General features: G+C 36.2%; 1 protein-coding gene across 6 annotated transcripts in view; it reads left to right on the forward strand.

Moving 5' to 3' along the window:
- Positions 1–19,541, forward strand: part of MYO1B (myosin IB) — a 159,273-nt gene that overhangs the window by 93,231 nt on the left and 46,501 nt on the right. For all 6 annotated transcript variants that reach the window (XM_039844289.1, XM_039844290.1, XM_039844287.1 and 3 more), the window contains exons 7-13: positions 880–943; positions 9,361–9,459; positions 10,646–10,749; positions 12,438–12,585; positions 12,854–12,972; positions 18,725–18,811; positions 19,446–19,511. In XM_039844289.1, the coding sequence (XP_039700223.1) occupies positions 880–943; positions 9,361–9,459; positions 10,646–10,749; positions 12,438–12,585; positions 12,854–12,972; positions 18,725–18,811; positions 19,446–19,511 (687 nt within the window). The remainder of the gene's footprint in view (positions 1–879; positions 944–9,360; positions 9,460–10,645; positions 10,750–12,437; positions 12,586–12,853; positions 12,973–18,724; positions 18,812–19,445; positions 19,512–19,541) is intronic.

A 19,541-nucleotide genomic window follows, 5' to 3' on the forward strand; every position in this document is an offset into this window, starting at 1 on the left:
CATTGACTGAGTGCCATGTGATCATGTTTCTTCTCTCTCTTTTGAAAATAGAAAAGAGTTAAAGTAATTTTTTGGGAGAATTATTTATAAACCATCTATCTGACTATTGTTAAGGTAGAACATGAAACAAAACCAAAGACTACTTATTAGATCAACACACCCATTTCCAAACAAAAAACGGCTCTCAGGGCTATTCTCTTAGACTTGTTACTCTTTAACTAGACAATTGTAGACCAGTTCTTTAAAAATCACAGTATGAAAGTCCTGTGTATTTTCTCCGTGTTTAATACACGATCTGTAAAGTGTAATATGAACCTGGTTATATATTGCTGTGTAATCTAGATCAAAAACCCAAGAGAGTAATACTGTTCAGTGTTTGATTCTGAGCTGGCCAAACCACATAATTATGTATTTGATTTGAGTAGATATAAAAACAGTACTTTTAAGTGTTCTGCCATCCAGTACGTTTAGAGTTTCTAGCCATGGCTTAAAACATATTTTGCCTATAAAAATGAAATAATTTATCTTTTCAACTAGTGCCTATACAAGGAATACTTATTTTTGTTAGTTTTATTCTTGACTTCAGTACACACACTTTTCAGAATTTGAAACACAAATCTGAAATGGAAAAGTTACATGACGGCTGAGAAGATCTATTCTTGAATTAGCAGTGGGATATGTTAGTTTTGAACTAATGTGGTATTTAATATGAATTATTCATGGAGACATATTGTTTTGCGTCACAGTTACATAAACTGTAACTTTCTTAATTACATTTAAACAAATGTATAAAGAACTTGGTATGCTATTCTTTAAGAAGATATGCTGACTGAATATTTTGAGGTGAACCTGAAAACTCACAAAGTATTTTTTCGGCAGGGCAAATATATGGATATTGAATTTGATTTTAAAGGCGATCCACTGGGAGGAGTGATTAGTAACTGTGAGTATTTTACTTGAATCCTTTTAAAGAAGTTCAGAATAGTAAAGCATGTATTTATAGAATATTTTAGATACTCAGGTCTTCAAGAGATGACTATAAGAATACATTTTCTTGTACTACTTAGACTTTTAACCTATGTGTTTCAGGTTGTCTTATATAATTTAATAATTTTTAAGGAATACTTAATCTTTACCTTTGAAGAACTTTTTAGGAGTCTGCTAAAGAAGTATGTATTAGTCCAACTATATTTTATATTCTACAGATCTTTAAGCCAATCTAGTAATAAAAAAGATTCTGCAATAGTTATTTTCTTTAACAAAATTATTTTATGATTAAAAACAAAATAATAAATAGTTGATTTTAGTTTAATAACTTTTTGGGGTGACATCAACATAATAAGCGGACCTATACTTCAGTTTTTATTGTAAGACATTTTTTTGTCTTCGGGTTTATCTAAATCGTTGAAATGTGATAGACCCATTAGGTAGAATTACAGGTTTGTTAGACTCCTTTAGTCATGATTCGTGATTTTAGAAGTGAAATGTTCTCTGTCAAAGGCGAGAAAACAAACTGTCAGATGAGGTTTGCTTAACAGCCCCACGTCCAGAGTTTTCTAAAGTGGACGTTAATGGTCAGTACCTGTTATAAATATGGCCTTGACATCAGTGTTTTGTAGCTGTAGTATATGTGGCACTGCCCTGATGTCTCTGCTTGTGTTGATTTTGCAATTGATTAGTTTGAAAAATTGAAGATGATGACTCAGGGTTTGTGCATCTCTCACTGGAGCCATGGCCTGGTTATCTTTTTGAATCCTTTTGTTTTTTTTTGAGAGCCACACTGTTGAACCTCCCACTACATTGGCTTGGCCCCTTTACCACCCTATGATGCTATTGGGATTGTTAGAATGAAAATAATTTAAATTCGACTCGGAAAAAAAATGACACATTGACTCAGGTATCCAAAGTCATGCTCATTATATTTGTTATAGCAGTGGCATTCCTTCTTCAAATGAATTTTTATACTGAACCCCACATCTGAAAGAGATAAAATAAGACCTTATCTGGTTTAACAAGAGATGGATAGCCAGAACTCCTGGACTCCCAGGTAGTCCCTGAGATCTTCCAGACACACTCTACAACTAGAGGAATGCCACTTGAAAGTTAGTGTTCTAAGTAATTTGGGCAAACTGTCCAGCTGATTTTTAAAACAATATTTAATCATTATTTGTAGAGTAACCTTCTAGAGCTAGTTTCCTCATCTTTCAAACAGTGAGATTGAATTGAATAAATTCTATGGTTCTTCCCATTTCCACCATTTTGTAGCTTTTAAATAGTTTAATTTTTCATGACTACACACTTTATGTGCCATGCATTGGGATTATCTATGTTTGCAAAAATGTATAATTACTAGAGAAACGCCTTACACAGAAAGTTTTGATATGAAATGAAATTGGCTAGGATAGTGCTGCTTAGGTTAAATGGTTTTAATATGTCAAATATGGAAGCAAAAGTCATGCAAACATATATGATGTAACCAAAAGCAAATGATTATAACCCTGCTAAGCTTGTTGGACAAGCTCCTTTCATGATGTATGGTAGGTATTGAGAGTTATATTGGAAAAGGTATGCCTCAATTTTAGACCACCATTTTAAGGAATGATTAATTTTTATTCTGAAAGATACTCATAAATCTTTAGCATTTATTCTGTGTAAGACAAATTAACTTATTAATTTAATAATACACTAATTTTTTAAATGAGGGTAAGTTTACTGTTTTCATTATAGAACTTATATCTGAACATTATGGAATTATTGACCTAATATTACTTTTGAGGATATTTAAAGATTACTTATTACATGTATTAGAAAACAACTTAGATTTTACACTTGAAGTTTAAATTCCAAACAGAAATGTCTTCTACCCTCCAATTCTTACAGTATCCATGGAGAATAAATATTAAACACTCAGTTATTTTCCAATTAAGATTACTATATCATCATGAATGGATTTCATATGGTGTTTGTTACCATTTGTTCCCACGATGAAGTTATATTGAAATTTGTGGTAGTGGGAACACCCTGGTATTTTAGAGTACCCTTTGCTTTGGAGAGGAAAGGAATACATTAGTGGTGAGAGCAGGAAATTTCACCCTGCATAGATAGAAGACTGACTCATAGGTGGTCACTGGGAATTGCCGCCTGCTGGCTTTATAAACGGGTGTAAAGCAATGGGTAAACACGCTCTTGTTATCTCCAAAGGTTAGCTTCTTGTGGCCTAGAAAAGAACACAAGGTTTGCCATTTTGTAGGAAGTATATTTTACCTCCTTTTCCAGCAGCCACCTAGTAAAAGTATAGATTGTTGGCTATAATTATTAGCCTGAAAAAGGCACAAAATCACTTGAGCCAGTTGTATACCCACGAAGTAGAAAAGAAAGCCCAATAGCTTACCCTCTTTTTCTAAAAGAGATATGCTATAAAACTTGTGTTGAACTCACTTAAAAGCTAATAATATCCCTGAGGTTAGTATCATTAGGAGAGAGGTGTTTAAAAAATAGAAAATGGTAAACATTTACTTCATTTATGGAAGCACGTCCAGATGTTTGGTTGATGTTTGGTTGAGATAACATTTCTCCTACTTTGTTAATGCTTGTTGGTCTCATAAAATTTATACATTTATATTTGAGGATTTTGGATCTAGTGTTATGCACTAGAAACTTTTGGAAACCTGATGCTTTTATTAATAGTCAGGCTCTTGGTGGCAATTTAGACTGGAGAAAATGTAGCACAAGTCTCAAGGGATTTTATCTCCTAAAAGAATAGCACAGAGATATATATGCTATGAAAAAGTCTCATGATTTCAGGTGTACATATACCTGCATCACCTGTAAGGACAGGAGATATGGTTGTCTTTTTCACCTTAGTTTATCAAGAGCCTAGTGTAATACTTGACACATAGTAGGTGCTCAGTAAATGCTGGGGACGAGGATGGAATTGGTTAAATATAGGTAGGCCTTACATTTTCCTGCTTCATTATTGGGGCCATATTTATGAGCCTACTTACACAGCTCTCAGTGGTTTTTCATGTGGTTCCTAATGTCTAAACAAAAAGACAGCAAGTTATTTAATTCTCTTTGTCTGCGTTTTTCATCCTTGTGATGGGATAATAATAGTACTGACCTCATGGGGTTACGATAAGGTATAAATTATATGTTAACATATAAAGGACTTGTAATAGTGCCTGGCACATAGTAAGTACTCAATAAATGATTGGTTTTTAAAATTATTATATACTTATGTGCTTATTGTCTCTAACTCATAGCCAAATATATCCCTATAAGGACAGATTTACTTTGATTCATTGCTGAAAGATAGCAACAAAAATAGTGTCTGACGCCTAATATATATTTGTTGAATTAATTAACTAATTAATTAATAATCACACAAGTATCAAGTATACAATGCACAAGTACGGCTATGACATAGAAAAATTTATTGAGAAATAAAACTGCTTTATTGGATATTTTTATCTGAATATTACAATTTTTTTTTTATTGAGGTATAATTGCCATGCAACATTATATTAATTTCAGGTTTACAACATAATTATCCAGTATTTTTATATGTTGTTAAATGATCGCCACAATAAGTATTGCAGTAGAGGTGGAGGTAAGGGAATGTCATGTCATGGCATGCCAGATGTTTTAGATCCCTCAGTGCCTGTAACCTGAAAATACATGGAGATCTGCTTGAGATCTGGCTGTGAGACAGCCCTATGGTGAGCGTTCACATCTGCTTTCTTTTACTGTAATACATGTGCACAGTGAGCAATTTGTAAGAAGACATTTGCTCCCTCGTTTTTACTTTAAAGTCTGTCATTAGCAAAACTTCTTAATTGTCATTCTTGAGGGTTATGTTGTCTATTTCCAGAAAAGTGTAGAGTTGATTTGAGAATATGTGTGTGTGTGTGTGTGTGTGTGTAGACACACACACACACACACACATTCTAATATATGAGCAAAAGTAAGTTCATAGTCAGAGTTTTCCACTGAAACAACCATCAGTTATGCCCAGTAACTCACTGGTTATTTGACATTGTTCCTTTAGGGATAACTATCCAAGACAACAGAAACTGAAGGGAGACATTGTAGTTACTCAGATTGTAGGCCTGTAATTATTGCTGAATATATCATTTTGCTTTAACAAAAGGGCATAAATCGATGTGGAAGAGCCTAAATGCCACTCAAATACTTCTTCATACAGTTTATCTTTGAGCAGCTAGAGAGGAGCATGGGGGGCGGGTCAGTGTTCCACAGCATGGGCGTTCGTTGTCATTCTGGCCTCACTGGCAAAATAAAGATAAAGCTGATTCTTCCTTAACCCTGGATCAAGAACTTGGATCATTTCTTTTTTTCAGGGAGGGAAATTATGCTTAAAATAAGATCATACTATCTAATCCTTCACCTGTTATGTTCCAAAGTGATGTGATTTTTTTTTTACCCCTTCCAAACTCCTACTTGTCCTTTTATTCCTTTGCCTATTAAAAACTTCTTTCTCCAGCAAGTGCAAACATGGACATTTTACTTCTTTCATATCTTTGTGTGGAGAGGTTGTTCTATGATAGGCATAAGCACATGTATGTTCTGTGGACTAGCTGGTAATTAGTCAAAACTAAGAAAGCCTCTAAAAGATGGCCTGGTTCTGTGAATACGTAGTCAGGTGGCAGAGGCATGGATGGGATTGGTGGAGAAGTTCTGATTCCAGAGTTATGCTGTCCTGCCCATTGATTTTCCCCTTCAAAATGGCTTAATAGATGCTATCTCTTCCCTTAAAACTTAAATTTATATCAAATTTAATGTGAACTTAAATTTATATTTTGAGGAGGGAATGTAGCTACACTGGATTAAAGCCCTCTGTATCTACATATTCTGCATCCACAGATTTAACCAACAATAGATTGAAACAGATATGTGGGGCCAACTATATGCTTTGTACTATGCCATTTTATATAAGCGACTTGAGCATCTGTGGATTCAGGGATCCTGGAACCAATCTCACACAGATACCGAGGAACGACCAGTATCTACTAAATATTTGGCATGTCTTGTACTCCTCTGTGCAAAATCTTGTTAGCAGAGGCTCAGTCAGTGTTGGCAGAAACATCTAAAGTAGAAGAGAAGGCCGTACCAGTGTTTTGCTTTGACTTAATTCAGGGGGACATTTCAGTAGATTGAAATGGTCAGGTGGTGAGTCCTTGTAGCAAATTGAATTTATGTTCTGTTCTTTGAGTAATTATCTGATACAGCTGCATACTGTTCTATTATATTGGTGCACGGACATAGAAGATAGAATAACGAATGGTTTTTAAGTACTAGTAAATTATTTTGGGGCATTTTCCCTGATTACTTTTCTACCTGGAAACTTGTAACTTACGAGAAAAGTCACATAGAAATAGGCCCTAGGGTAATAGACTAAGCATTTTAGGTGGTAAAACCTTCTACTGTTTTGTAGTAAAAGGTTCCTCATTTTAGTTGTTTAGAAGTTAAATAGTTTATGTAAGTACACATTTCCAAGTGTTTATGGAGTTTGCATCATTTTGCTGGAAAATTATAAAGAGCATAAGCATGATACCTTAGTCCCCCAAAGCTTTGAATTCTGGCCTATGGCTTAGTGACAACGTGATGTGAGCCTCATTTTCTCATCTGTAATATAGGATTATAAAACCAACTTCAGGGAAATATTCATGAATGCACAGGGAAAGGTCAGTGAAAGTTCCCTCTCTACCTCCCCTTTGCATCTTTCCTTTTAAGCACATATCGCATTATGCTTCATATTTGAATGCAATAGTAATGACTGATCGTATCAGTGTGTGTGATTCAAGAAGTACATTGGCCAACATTCCTTTCTACACTCTGCACAAGCGAATATTATTCTTTAACTTGGTGGCTGTTATCTGCCATCTTAATGGCAGAATCTTAAAACCATCACAGTTTCTAAACCCTCCATTGTCTATGAGCATTTGTTCCAAAAGTGCCAAATATTAGGCTGGCCAGTGCGTTGCTCTTGGTGCAATGTGGCCCTGTCGTATGCTTCGAAGGTATTATTTTGTGTCTTGAAATACCACAGTTGGCTTGTTAGAATGTGATTGGAGAAGTGGCGCCAAACAATTGTCATTATTATTCAGGTATCACTGTTAGGTGGGAAGGCAGCAGGCTGCCAATGCTTGTGAGGCATGGTAGGGTTCTTAGCACTATGGGAAGAGCCTGGGGTTTGTGGGCTTTGACAGATGAAGGACACTTGGTCACTCTGCCTTCTCCACCCCCACCTCATGTTTTCATAAGGGCCTTGGCATCCCACCCCGGAAAGAAATGCTGCTGTTGGTTTGGTGGGTGGGAGTGACCCTAAGCATGTAGGACTCTTGTGGGCCAAGAGGAAGCAGGTCTTCATGTTGGCAATCAGTGCTGGGCTCATCTGCAAGTAGTTCCTAGCACATAGTGGGTGAGCAATGAGTGAGTTGATTGAAGGAATTTGTGTATAAGTGGATGAAGTACATTGTATCATTTGTTCATATTTTTCATGTGAATCAAGTTACTTTCTTCTAGGCTTGAGGAATTTCCTGTAAGGATTGGCTTCTCAATGAAGATCTGCCCATGCCCTGTGGGTTCTTTCTTCTAAAACTGTGCCAGTTCTCTCAGATTCCCATGAAAGCTTGGCCACATGATTAGTAAAATCATACTGCATTTTTATCCTTACCTGCTTGCTTATTTCGTCTTCTACTCTGCATGTCACTACTTATTAATTGAAATGTTCGATTCTTAGAGATGATGAATACTGCATAATCTTTCTTTAAATTTTATCTCACTTGTGCTTTCAATTTCTGTTTTCTTTCTTTTTGCTGAATATAAAGTCTTCATTATTTGAGGGCATTGGCAGTCATCCAAGTCAAATGAGAACTGGAGATGAAAATTAAACCACCATAGCATCCTGTTCCTAATAATTTTTGTATTTACATATTTTTGTTCTCTTTTTAGTTAACTTAATTTTGTGCTTCCTTATAACCCATCTCTTCATTCTTACAAGTGACCTCATGCATTTAGAGTGCTCTACGACCTCTCTTTCATCATATCTACACTCTAACTCTGCCTAGGCTCCTTATCGGATGCTGGTGTGAATTCCAGAAATACAAATTAAGATGTTCAATGACCATTTCCAGAGAAATTTCACATTATTCTCTCCTTTATGCATTGTTTGGATTATGTTTAGACTTTAGTCTGATTGGAATTCAAATGTGTCTGTTCTCTAAAATTAGTGCTCAATAATGGCATCACTGATTTGGACTTTTATAAATAATTTTGTCTCTGCCCGTAGAATTCAGAGCCTCTTTTATATCACTGGTCAATGATACGCAGGAGTCCAGGTGGGAATATTCTCTGCCATCTCCTCTGTACATCCACAATGGCTCGTTTTTGGTTGGCTGGCTTTTCTTTTCTCTTTTCTTTTTCCTTTTTCCTTTTCTTTTTTCTCTTCTCTTCTCTTACCTCTCCCTTCCTATTCCTTCGCTTCCCCTCCTCTCCCTCTCTCCCCGGCTCCCCTTCCCTCTTCCTTCCTTCCTTCCTTCCTTCCTTCTTCCTTCCTTCCTCCTCCCTCCTCCTCCTCCTCCTCCTCCTCCACTCTCTTTCTTTGTGAAAGTTTGAAAACTTGATACCACATCAAATTTATAGGATGAAAAATTATCTATAATCAATGAAAGTATACTGTCAAATATCACCAAGTTCTATTAAATGAGAACTACTTTCATTCTCTAAGACTTCATGATATCAGGAAAATCTGCTTCATTTATCCCAGTTAGCAGGGCATGTGGATATAGGATGGGTTCTGCATTTGGGTCAAATGACCTGATTTCGAATCCTACCTAAACTCTTGGACTGTTAATTTTTTCATCTGTTAAATAATACCTTATAAAGTGGTTGGGAGGATTCAGTGAGATAAGTCTATAAAGCACTTAGCACACAATAAGGTCTCAAAAATATTAACTCATTTTTTTATCATTATAATTATTTAGTGGGTTAGTAAAGCTATATTTCATTGCTTGATTTGATTTGTAATGCTACCTTTTGAAGAACTTAATGTCATATATTATATAAAACCAAGAGAATATCTCTGTAAAACTATATTGTCTTTAATCAACTTGTTGACTATATCGTTGAATTTATTGTGCATATTCACTGTTGTCTAAAAGGAACCTCGATTGTTTAATATGGTGATTCTAGTTAGAGTTCAGCTTCATGAAAAAAGCTGAAAATGTAGTTTCTGTTGTTACTAATATAAAACAGAAAGTGAAAAGTGAACGGGGGGAAAAGGAACCATGGTGGGTTTAAAAGCAAAATTAATACTATACTATGATTTGATTTTCTCTTTAGATCTTTTAGAGAAATCTCGAGTTGTTAAGCAGCCAAGGGGCGAAAGAAACTTCCACGTGTTCTATCAGCTGCTCTCTGGTGCCTCGGAAGAGCTTCTCAGTAAGGCCGTTTCTATGTATTAATTTTTAAGTGTTACACATTTCCCAAAGCTTCTTTTTTAAAGATATCTTATATACTTTTCCCCTTCCTTCTTAAAAATTTTCCATGACTCTGGTTGAAATGAAGAGCATGGTATATTTGCTTTTGTCACACCCCAGCATTTGTTTGATACATATCCCTGTACCTCACCAGATACTGCACCCTGTGTCTCAGATGGTTTACTGTAAGAGCTAGATGTTGGGGGAGGGCTTAATCATAAAGTAAAAAAATAAAATGGAAGAATATAATTATTCCATTTGGGGAGAGAAAATGGTCAAGGAGCTGTAGATGAGTACAATTACAAAAAAATTGTTCAGAGAAGATTTAAAAATAATGGGAAGACGCAACTGATACTAGAGTTAAAAATAATGACCTTTTGGATATTTTAGAGACTACATAAGTACATAAGTATAGTATTCAATAGCAATAGCCAAGTGATAAAAAGTTTTGAACAAATAGTTCAAACAAAAAGAGCTATGGATAATCAGCAATACCTAGGGGAAAAAAATATCCTTACTAATAATTAATAAATGACATTAAGACAACTATGAAGTGTTCACTATACATACATTAGCAAAAGTTATTAAAAAGGATAATGCTGGCAGAGTTGTCAGGCACTGATCTACTTAGAGCTTCTGGGTGTCACTTCAAAGTGAGGACTAATTAGCAATCCAAATAAGTCATAAAATGATCAGAACCTACTGCCCAGGCACACCAGTTTTTAGAATATACCCCAACGAAATAATTCAAAAGAACCCCAAGAACATTTTATATGAAGACATTTATCTCCGCCCTCTATTTATTATTATGAACTGGTGAGAAACCGAGTGTCCAATGGTGAGGGAATCACTAGGCAGACATCATGTTATAATGAAATAGTACATTGAAGACATTTTATCTTATAAAAGTATGGGAAGGGCCTTACCCATTAAAATAGGTGTAAAAAAAACAGAGTCTGAAATATGTACAATGGTGATAAAGTGATTTTAGAAAAATGCTGTTATTGTTATTTGGGCATTAGTTTTTGTTCTGTTATTTCAATAGAGAATATGAAAGTCATTTTTTCCTGAAGGGATAAAGGAATGACATCTTAAAGATAATTAGATTTATTGAAATAGCTTATCAACTTGTATATGTGATTCAATAGATAAACTTAAACTTGAGCGGGATTTCAGCAGATATAACTACCTGAGTCTGGATTCTGCCAAAGTTAATGGAGTGGATGATGCATCGAATTTCAGAACCGTTAGGGTAAGTTGTAATCTATTACTCTTTAAAATGAGTAACCGTATACCGCTCAATCGGAGTTGGTAACACGTCTGCGTTTTCTTTAATGTATAACTCATACTAAGGTTTTAGAATTATGTAAGAATTTGTTGTATTTTTATGAGTTTGCTGGTTTTACTAGCTCAAAAATCCAATAATATTGTGAAGTCATGCTTTATTGGAGCATGTGATCTTACTATTTATCAAAAGGAGCTTTCTTATTATATTATCTTGGAGTTTGGACTCTTTTAATGTTGTTCTGAAATACTGAGTGTTTTTTCATAGCCAAAGCTCAATAATTAATTTTCAAACGTGAAAACTGAACTTAACATGTCGTAAGATTATGAAGTGAAACTCTTTTTGAGACAGAAAGTTGTTTTTATACAATTTTCAAAAAATTATGAATAAACCAGAATGATTAGCATTTTATGTTCATTAGAAAATTTATTTTAATTTATATTCTATGTTTATGTGGCACTTTGAAACTTACTCCTATTAGGACATGGTATGATAACTGTTATTTACTTAAAAATGAGACAGTCGTGATGGTGGGGAGGAGGGAGGAGTAGATCGGATTATAGATGAAACAAGATTGGCATCAGTTAACCCCCAGGCTGCGCGGACCAGTACCTGTCCGTGGTCTGTTAGGAACTGGGCCACACAGCAGGAGATGAGTGGCTGGCGAGGGAGCAAAGCTTCATCTGTATTTGTAGCCACTCCCCAGCGCTAGCATCACCGCCTCAGCTCCACCTCACATCATTAGGCTTCAGATTCCCATAGGAGCACTGGTCCCAGTGCCAAAAAGATTGGGGACCGCTGATAATCTTTGAGGGTGAATGGAAATGACTTGAGGTTCTTTTCCTGCTCTTTTTACTTTTGTATGTGTTTGAAATTCTAGGTAGCTTAGTCCTATATAAATAAATAAATGAATAAATAAATAAGATGGGCTATTCTCCAAAAAAAGCATTTCTTAGATGTGTCATTTTTTTCAAACTGTGTAAGCATCTTCATATGGGAGGCCTATTGATTCCTGGACATGATTTTGAGACTTGAGTTCAAGACAGTTCTAGAACTACTTTGCCTGGCAAATTGTTGACACTCGGCAAAAATTTATGACTGAACAAATGTTCCTTGTTACCTGTTGTGCCTTGGATCAAGTACTTTACCTTTGCAAACCAGTTTTTCTCATATGTAAAATAAACAAGGAGATTTTTTTGTAAGGAGTTGTGAAACCTTTTTGTTTGGTTTTATTTCTAACAGTAGAACCCCAATTTAAAAAAAGATAGACACACCATTACACACACACACACACACACACACACACACACACACACACACACAGACTGCCAGGAACCCAAGGCTCAGCTCTCAGCCTCTTCTCATTCTATCTTCCTTTTTATACTCCCCCACCCCACTCACTTTGCCACAGTACACGAGATATCTTAGGGCTCTCTGGATCACAACTTGAAACCACTGAATATAGCCCCACATTGGTACTACATCAGATCTATTGATAGGTTTGCCTTTTGGAAGGTTTATTCTGGGGCACCTTGTCTTTTGTTGTTGTTGTTGGTTTTGTTTTTTCAGAAACATCTGTTATATGATTCATAAAAAAAAAAAAAAAAAAAATAAGAACTAGGCAAGAAACAGGAACTTTTTTTCCCCCATCTCAGAATGCCATGCAGATTGTGGGTTTCATGGATCACGAGGCCGAGTCCGTCTTGGAGGTGGTGGCGGCAGTGTTGAAACTGGGCAACATCGAGTTCAAACCTGAATCTCGAGTGAATGGTTTAGATGAAAGCAAAATCAAAGATAAGAATGGTAAGTCAGTAGAGAATCAACTCTGTTTAACAAATTTATTTTGAACCCCTGACCCCAAATTTTTAATTTAGGAAGTAAAATTTGCTTTTCATTGGTTTGAAAAAGCTTTCCAGTGAAACTGAGCAGAAACATCATTACAGCTACATTTTAAGTCTTTTGATGATTATGTTTTATACTATTGAATGTGATTTAGAAAGAACACCCTAAGCCTTGAAAGTGATTATCAGCAGCACATATACAGTCACTTTCTGTGTCCATTCCCCAACAGAGTTAAAAGAAATTTGTGAGTTGACTGGCATCGATCAGTCAGTTCTAGAACGTGCATTCAGTTTCCGAACAGTTGAGGCCAAGCAGGAGAAAGTTTCAACTACACTGAATGTGGCTCAGGTAGGTGAAACGTTATGTCCGGAAGTGAGTTTTTAAAAAGTTTTTGATCGTTTTATATAAGTGGAAGTAAAAAATTTACCTTGCAAGTTATTATCTTAACTCTAATTCAGTATTTTAGGCATCCTTCTAGGCACTTGGGGACACAGCAATAAAATAAACATAAGATCCCTGCCTTCATGGAGCTTAAAATTTTGGCAGGAGGAGCCAGACAATAGCCAATAAACCTAGTAAATAAATAAATTTGTCTCCTTTGGTTCAAGCAGGTGGTGAGTGCAGTAGGCAAAGAAAATAAGTAGGGCAGAGTAAGGGAGAGCCATAGTGCTGGGGATGGGGAAGTTGCAGCTGAGTCAGGTGAGAAATGACCAGTTTTTTGAGCATGAGTGGCATGATCAGCCTTGTATTTCAAGGGGTCGTTACAGCTGCCCCGTGGAGAGTAGAAGTAGTAGAAGGAGGATTAAAAGCAGAGTGTCTTAATTTGGGCTGCTGTAACAGAATACCATTGATTGGGTGGCTTAAACAAAAAACATTTATTTCTCACAGTTCTGGAGGCCAAAGTCTGAGATCAGGGTGATGGCACGGTTGGGTTCTTGGTGAGGGCTCTCTTTGTGGCTTATAGATGACTACCTTCTTTCTTTATCTTCAATGGCAGAGAGAGAAAGAGGGCGAAAGTGTGAGTTTGAGAGAGAATGTGTGCTCTGGCATCTCTTCCCCTTATAAGGGCACTAGTCCTGTCATAGGAGCTTCACCCTCATATCCACAGCCAAACCGAATTGCCCCCTGAAGCCCCATCTCCAAATACCATCACGCTGGGGATTAGGGCTTCAACATAGGCTTTTGGGGGGTACACAAACATTTAATTTACAGCACAGGGGAGATGTGAGGAGTTGTATGATAATCCAGAGATGATGGTGGCTTGAACCAGGCATTGGCAGTGGAGTGAGCATTGGTCACGTCTGGATATATTTTGAAGTTAGAGGCAATGAGATTTGCTGATGGCTTGTTATGTGGTATTTTTACTGAACTCAAAGGGTTCGCCACTTGGAGTATTCTGTGATTGTTGTTTGGTAGTTTTATTTACTTGAAGCAAGTGAAGGAGACAGGATTCACATCCAATACTCTGTTTCCCCTGTAGGTAAGTTTAGCTATTGCTTATATACACTATTTGGTTAATTACATGTTGGTTTCTTCTTGGCAGTTGGCTAAACTTATCTGGATTTTGTTAATTACCTATTGATTTCTTCTTTGCAGGGGGCTAAACTTATCAGGTTGGGTTCTGGTCAAGTTCATCTTACAGCTCCATCTGCAAAATACTATGCTACATTTTAACATTTAGCAAGAACAGCATGTAGTAAGAATAAGAATGGCTTAGACCTTGAGACCCTTGTCCTATATAACAATATGAAAGAAAGAGAAGAGTTAAGGATGACTCACATTTTTGGTCTAAGCAATTAGAAAATGGAATTTCTACTTACTGATTTGAAGAAGACAGTGAGTGGGAGAAGCCAGCTTGTGATTAAATGGCCAAGTTGGCCTCCCTGCCTTCCTTATTGCACCATCTTCATCCTCCACACTTAGGACAGCGAAGTCTAAGACACAGATCTGAGATGTTTACTTCTCTCTTTTGGTTCAAGTTAAATGGATGGGTGAATGGATGCATGCATGCATGTATACCTAGGCAACTTCTGGAGACCCTGTCAGCATAAACCCTTTGTTCTATGGCTAAACATTTCCCCACCCGTCAGTGCTCATCTGGACTAGAATTAAATGACTAATTCAGGACTTTTCCCACTCAGGTCTACTTTGTCTACCTGTATTTTCATCCTCCTTGTACTTAGCCTTACGCATCTTTAGGACAGTAGAGTGGATTTAGTCTTTCCCTCTGCTGCTTTAAACTAGTCTTTCCTACTAACTCAAGAATGCTTATGTGTGTTTAGTTTTCTTACAACGGTTACTTCTTATTTTAGGTGAGCTGTTTGGCTATGGAAAATATATAACTATGTATACGTAAGTTTGGTTTGTAACAGTTTTTTCCTAGCTATAACCATTGTGTCTTTTTTTCTTAAATTTCTACTTCTGCCATCAGTTCTATCCAAGTCAACCCTACTAATTCAAACTCAGATGATGAGTGACTTTGTTTATCAGGAAAAATATGTTGAAGCCTGCTCAGCACAAGATATAGGATGTAGACCATAAGTAAGGACATGTGGAATTAAGAAAGACTTCATGGAGAAGATGTTTCTGAACTAGTCTTGATGGATTTAGATATATAAATGTAGACAAAAGGGCATTTCAAAAAGAAGACAGTGAGAAAAGCCAGGTTTGGAGTATATATCAGGAAGTGGGTTGATCAAGCTTTGCTACAGCTGTGGATATCTGAAGAGGATTCAAAGCAATATGGCTGGGAAGGTTAAGTTTGGAGTAAGCGAGTAGAGCATCTACAGCAGTAGTTCCTGGACTTGAGGGCGCATCAGAATCACCTGGAGTGTTTGTTAAATACAGTTTGCAGGCCATACCCCCAGAGTGTTTGATGCAGTAGGTCTGGAGAAAGACCGAAGGATTTGCATTTCTAACAAGCTCAGAGGTGATGCTGCCACTGCTGGTCCAGGGACCGCATTTGAGAACCACTGTATTGAAGGTCACGCTGAGTTTAGACATTTTCAATAGCCAGAGTGGGAGTTGTTAAGTATATGGTGATGTGATGGAAAAAACCTCTGGTGTTTAAGAAAGCCCTTTACAAATATCCGTATATGGAAGATATATGGATATATTTTGGTCTGTTTTTATTGTGTGTTTTACTCTTGCTTTTTTATTCATTCTTTACAGAAACAAGGCCCAGGTACCTCTTACTTTATAAGCTTGAGTCACCTTGCATCACTGTGTAAAACTTTTCCACATTCCTTTAACTTTGGCATAAAAGAATTTGACTAGAGATCCTTGATTATTTAGCTCCTATTCAAGTATTTTTTTTTTAATGTAAGGTTCAGGGTATTTGTTTCTACCGATCTTTTTGCCTAGAAGGTTTTGATTCCAGTGAGAAGTGATTTGTTTTATTAACTTTTCCTCATAGCTTCAATTCTTGAGCCCCATTATCATATTTATTGCCTCATACATCATTGTCCCCAGGGCATTTAGATTTGTTTCCTCAGATATGGTGCTTAATATTGAAATGATGGAAACTAAAGACAGAGTTATCATTCGGCTTTCATCACGTACTCTCTCCTTGACTTGCAAGGCCCTCTGTAAGCTAACCCTACACAGCTTATCCTAATTTATTCTCTGCTAGTTCTCAGTGCTACACTTACTTTTACCTGGTGCCCTTGCTTCTGCTTGTCTCTCACTCCACATGTCCCTGCTCATTCCTTCTGTATCTAAATGGTCTACCTAATTGCACCTCATCCAGGGAGCCTTCCTTGATTACATAGGCTCTCTAATTCTCCCTTTTTAAAACTTTTTTTTCTCCTACAGTTTGGCACTGCCCGCTGATTGTTTCATTCATTTTGGTTTGACCTCCCCCATTCGACTGTAAGTTCCTGGAGGATAGGCCCCGTATCCATGCATCTCTGTGTCTCTGCCTTGCCTAGCATTTATTGTCCTGGGCCACACCTGATGCGGGTCACTTTGGCAGCAGGTGCCATCTGGAAGTTCCTCAGGGAGCTTCACACAGGTGCAGAAATGCACAGTCTTTTCATCTGGGATGGTGAATCAGCATATTCAGTGTCTTCCCTTGTTTCTACACACCTTATTAGTGATCCTTAAATGAGAATAAACATTCCTGCACTTTCTGGAGGATATTAACGTGGAGCTTGGGTGGCACGAATCAGACTCAAGAAATCAGGGGTGGCAAACGGGCAGCTCCAAGGGCCAAATATAGCTAAATAGGCATAATTTACTTGACTAGAGGATAGGTTTTTTTCATTTTTGTTCTGTTTGCTTGCTTTTTACATTTTGAATTTGCCTCTAACCTGAAATGCATCCTCCAGCCCTGCTGATTCCACTGCTTCCCATGCATTTCTATTACTCAGTCCCTGGAAGTGTTTGAGTTGGAGACTTCTGGAATAAATATTGTTTGAAGGAAGCAGAAAAGATTATTATTGGTTGTGAATACACTTTAAAATAGCTAAAGGACTTGACCAGAATAGATTGTCACTATTAGTTAAGGTTCACATTGAAATGGTAGTTTGTTAGAAGGAGGTGTAGCATACAACTAAAAAAACTGGCTGGCATTATGGTGAAAAGGGGTCTGCTTATAAAAATTTAACATTTTGAGATTATGTGGTATTTTGAGATAACTAGGATTTGTAAGACTAAAGGAGAAAGAATTAAAGAATTATATAGGCTTATGAGGGGTAGTGGTAGAGGAAGAGGATACTTCAAAAATCATGCTATATATCTATAGGCTTACTATGTGACTGGCACTGTTCTAGGCACTTAAATTTCCTTTTTTCTTAATAAAAGTAAAAACTAGAAGAAAGGAGATCAGAGAAAGCGTATGCATCTAAATTTAGGCTTCTTTGTCTGTTTCAGTATTTTACATGAATTTTCTGCTGTGGAATCATTCCCACCACCACGCCAGCACAGCATTGTGCAGTTAGATTTATTTTCTGCCAACTTCTAGGTAGATTTTCTAACCCTAATTGGAGTAGCTAGTTGCCTGAGACTTAGGGGGAAGGTTTGGGATTAGCTAGGAAATGTAAGATGAAAGGAGAAGGTGCTCTATGTTGCCAGGGATGTGTGTTATTAAAGTCATTGCACTTCAATTAGGGAGCAGTGTGGAGAAAGAATTTCCATATAACCCAATAAATTGTGGTTTTTTTTTATAAAATAAAAATATAATGATTTTCTTTAATAACAATCCCCAACTTTCTACTTATAAGCAATGAAATACACACATATGGCCACAGTATTAAAAACAGTAGCAAAACCTCTGGCTTTCCTTCCCTGAGGCAGCTGACACCCATCTCTGGGCCTCCACAGGAGTGGTGGTGTCACACTTGGCACCCAGTGCACTGAAGGACTGTTAGGTTCTCTCAACCAAACTTAACTTTCTCCAGCCTGCGGATTCTCAGTCGAGGTCATGGAGACATATACATCTTCTACTGCTTCTTTGACAAATAGCTATGAACAGCTTTCAAATAAATAAATTAGCAAATAAAAAGGTTTTATTTTTATTATACAGCATGTTGTCCAACAATGTCTTGTTGTACTACTCACTGTGGAAGATTTTTAAAAAATACTCAAAAGATTGAATGAAGCCATTTTAATGTATTTCCTCTGAATTTCCTTTCCTATGTATCATCGTTAGGAAAAAAATAGTTTCATTGTATTACACACACAGTTTTTTATTTTCACAAAACATAAGCCTTTCCCATTTCATTACCTAATTTTCATAATGATCGTTCTGTGATGATTGTGGGACTTCCCCATCAATAGGTATTTATTTATTTTACTATTCTCCTTTGCTGGACTTCTAAATTGTCTCTGATTTTTCTCTTTTCCATAACTTTGAGATGAATATCCATGTGGAGAAAGCTTTTGTAATATTTAGAATTAGTTTCCTAGAGTGTGAAAAGGTATAATAACTGGGTATAATTTGCCTAATTGTTTTAAAGACTCGACTGTTCATCCAGAGTGCAATGAAAACTGACTCTGAAAAGAGAATTGAAATAAAAGAGCTTTAAATATTTATTAAAATCTTATTAAAATTAAGCATTGTAGTAATTGTGATTATTGAATTTTTTTTTCTTTTTGATAGGCTTATTATGCCCGTGATGCTCTGGCTAAAAACCTCTATAGTAGGTTGTTTTCATGGTTGGTAAATCGAATCAATGAAAGCATTAAGGTACTGAATCTCTATACCCAAATAAATCAGTTGTAATAAATGGTATTTGGAGTATAAACATTAGGTTAAAAAGTATTTTAATTTTATTATCAGACCATCAGTCATCACTTATAAAGATTGTTCCTTGAAAAGAATTTACATTGTACAGGATTGAAATTTTTCAGGGGTTCTATCTATTTTGTTTTGTTATATGTCTTGTTAGAAATCTCACAGGCGAATAGTCTTTGCAGAGTTACTTTGAGAGTGCTGATTGTGGACATCTATGAACTAATTGTACATACTCCATGAAAAGGTCACTTGACCTCTTTAGCTACTAATATGTTCTTAAGTAACAGGGTATTGGGCTAGGTGATTTTGAAAGACCTTACCTGTTGTAAGATTCAGTAAGATTTTTTTTTATAATTAAGCATCACTAATGCTTCTTTAAATAAGTCATCTATTATTAAAATTTCTGAAAGATTCTATGCCAGTATATTATCATTTAAAAAAAACAAAAACGTAAATTATAGTTATTCTAGTTATGGAACAATGAACTGGTAATATATGTTTGTAATATATGTAATATATGTTTGGTATGCTTTTAGTGTTATTTTTCATGCCTAAATTAACCCATCGATTTGAAACTTTTTTTAAGGCACAAACAAAAGTGAGAAAGAAGGTCATGGGTGTTTTGGACATTTATGGCTTTGAAATTTTTGAGGTAAGCATTTTTCTATTTTTCGTATTTATC

The sequence above is a fragment of the Pteropus medius genome, unplaced genomic scaffold, assembly GCF_902729225.1.
Source record: "Pteropus medius unplaced genomic scaffold, Ma_sr-lr_union100, whole genome shotgun sequence".
In the NCBI taxonomy this organism is placed as follows: Eukaryota; Metazoa; Chordata; class Mammalia; order Chiroptera; family Pteropodidae; genus Pteropus; species Pteropus medius.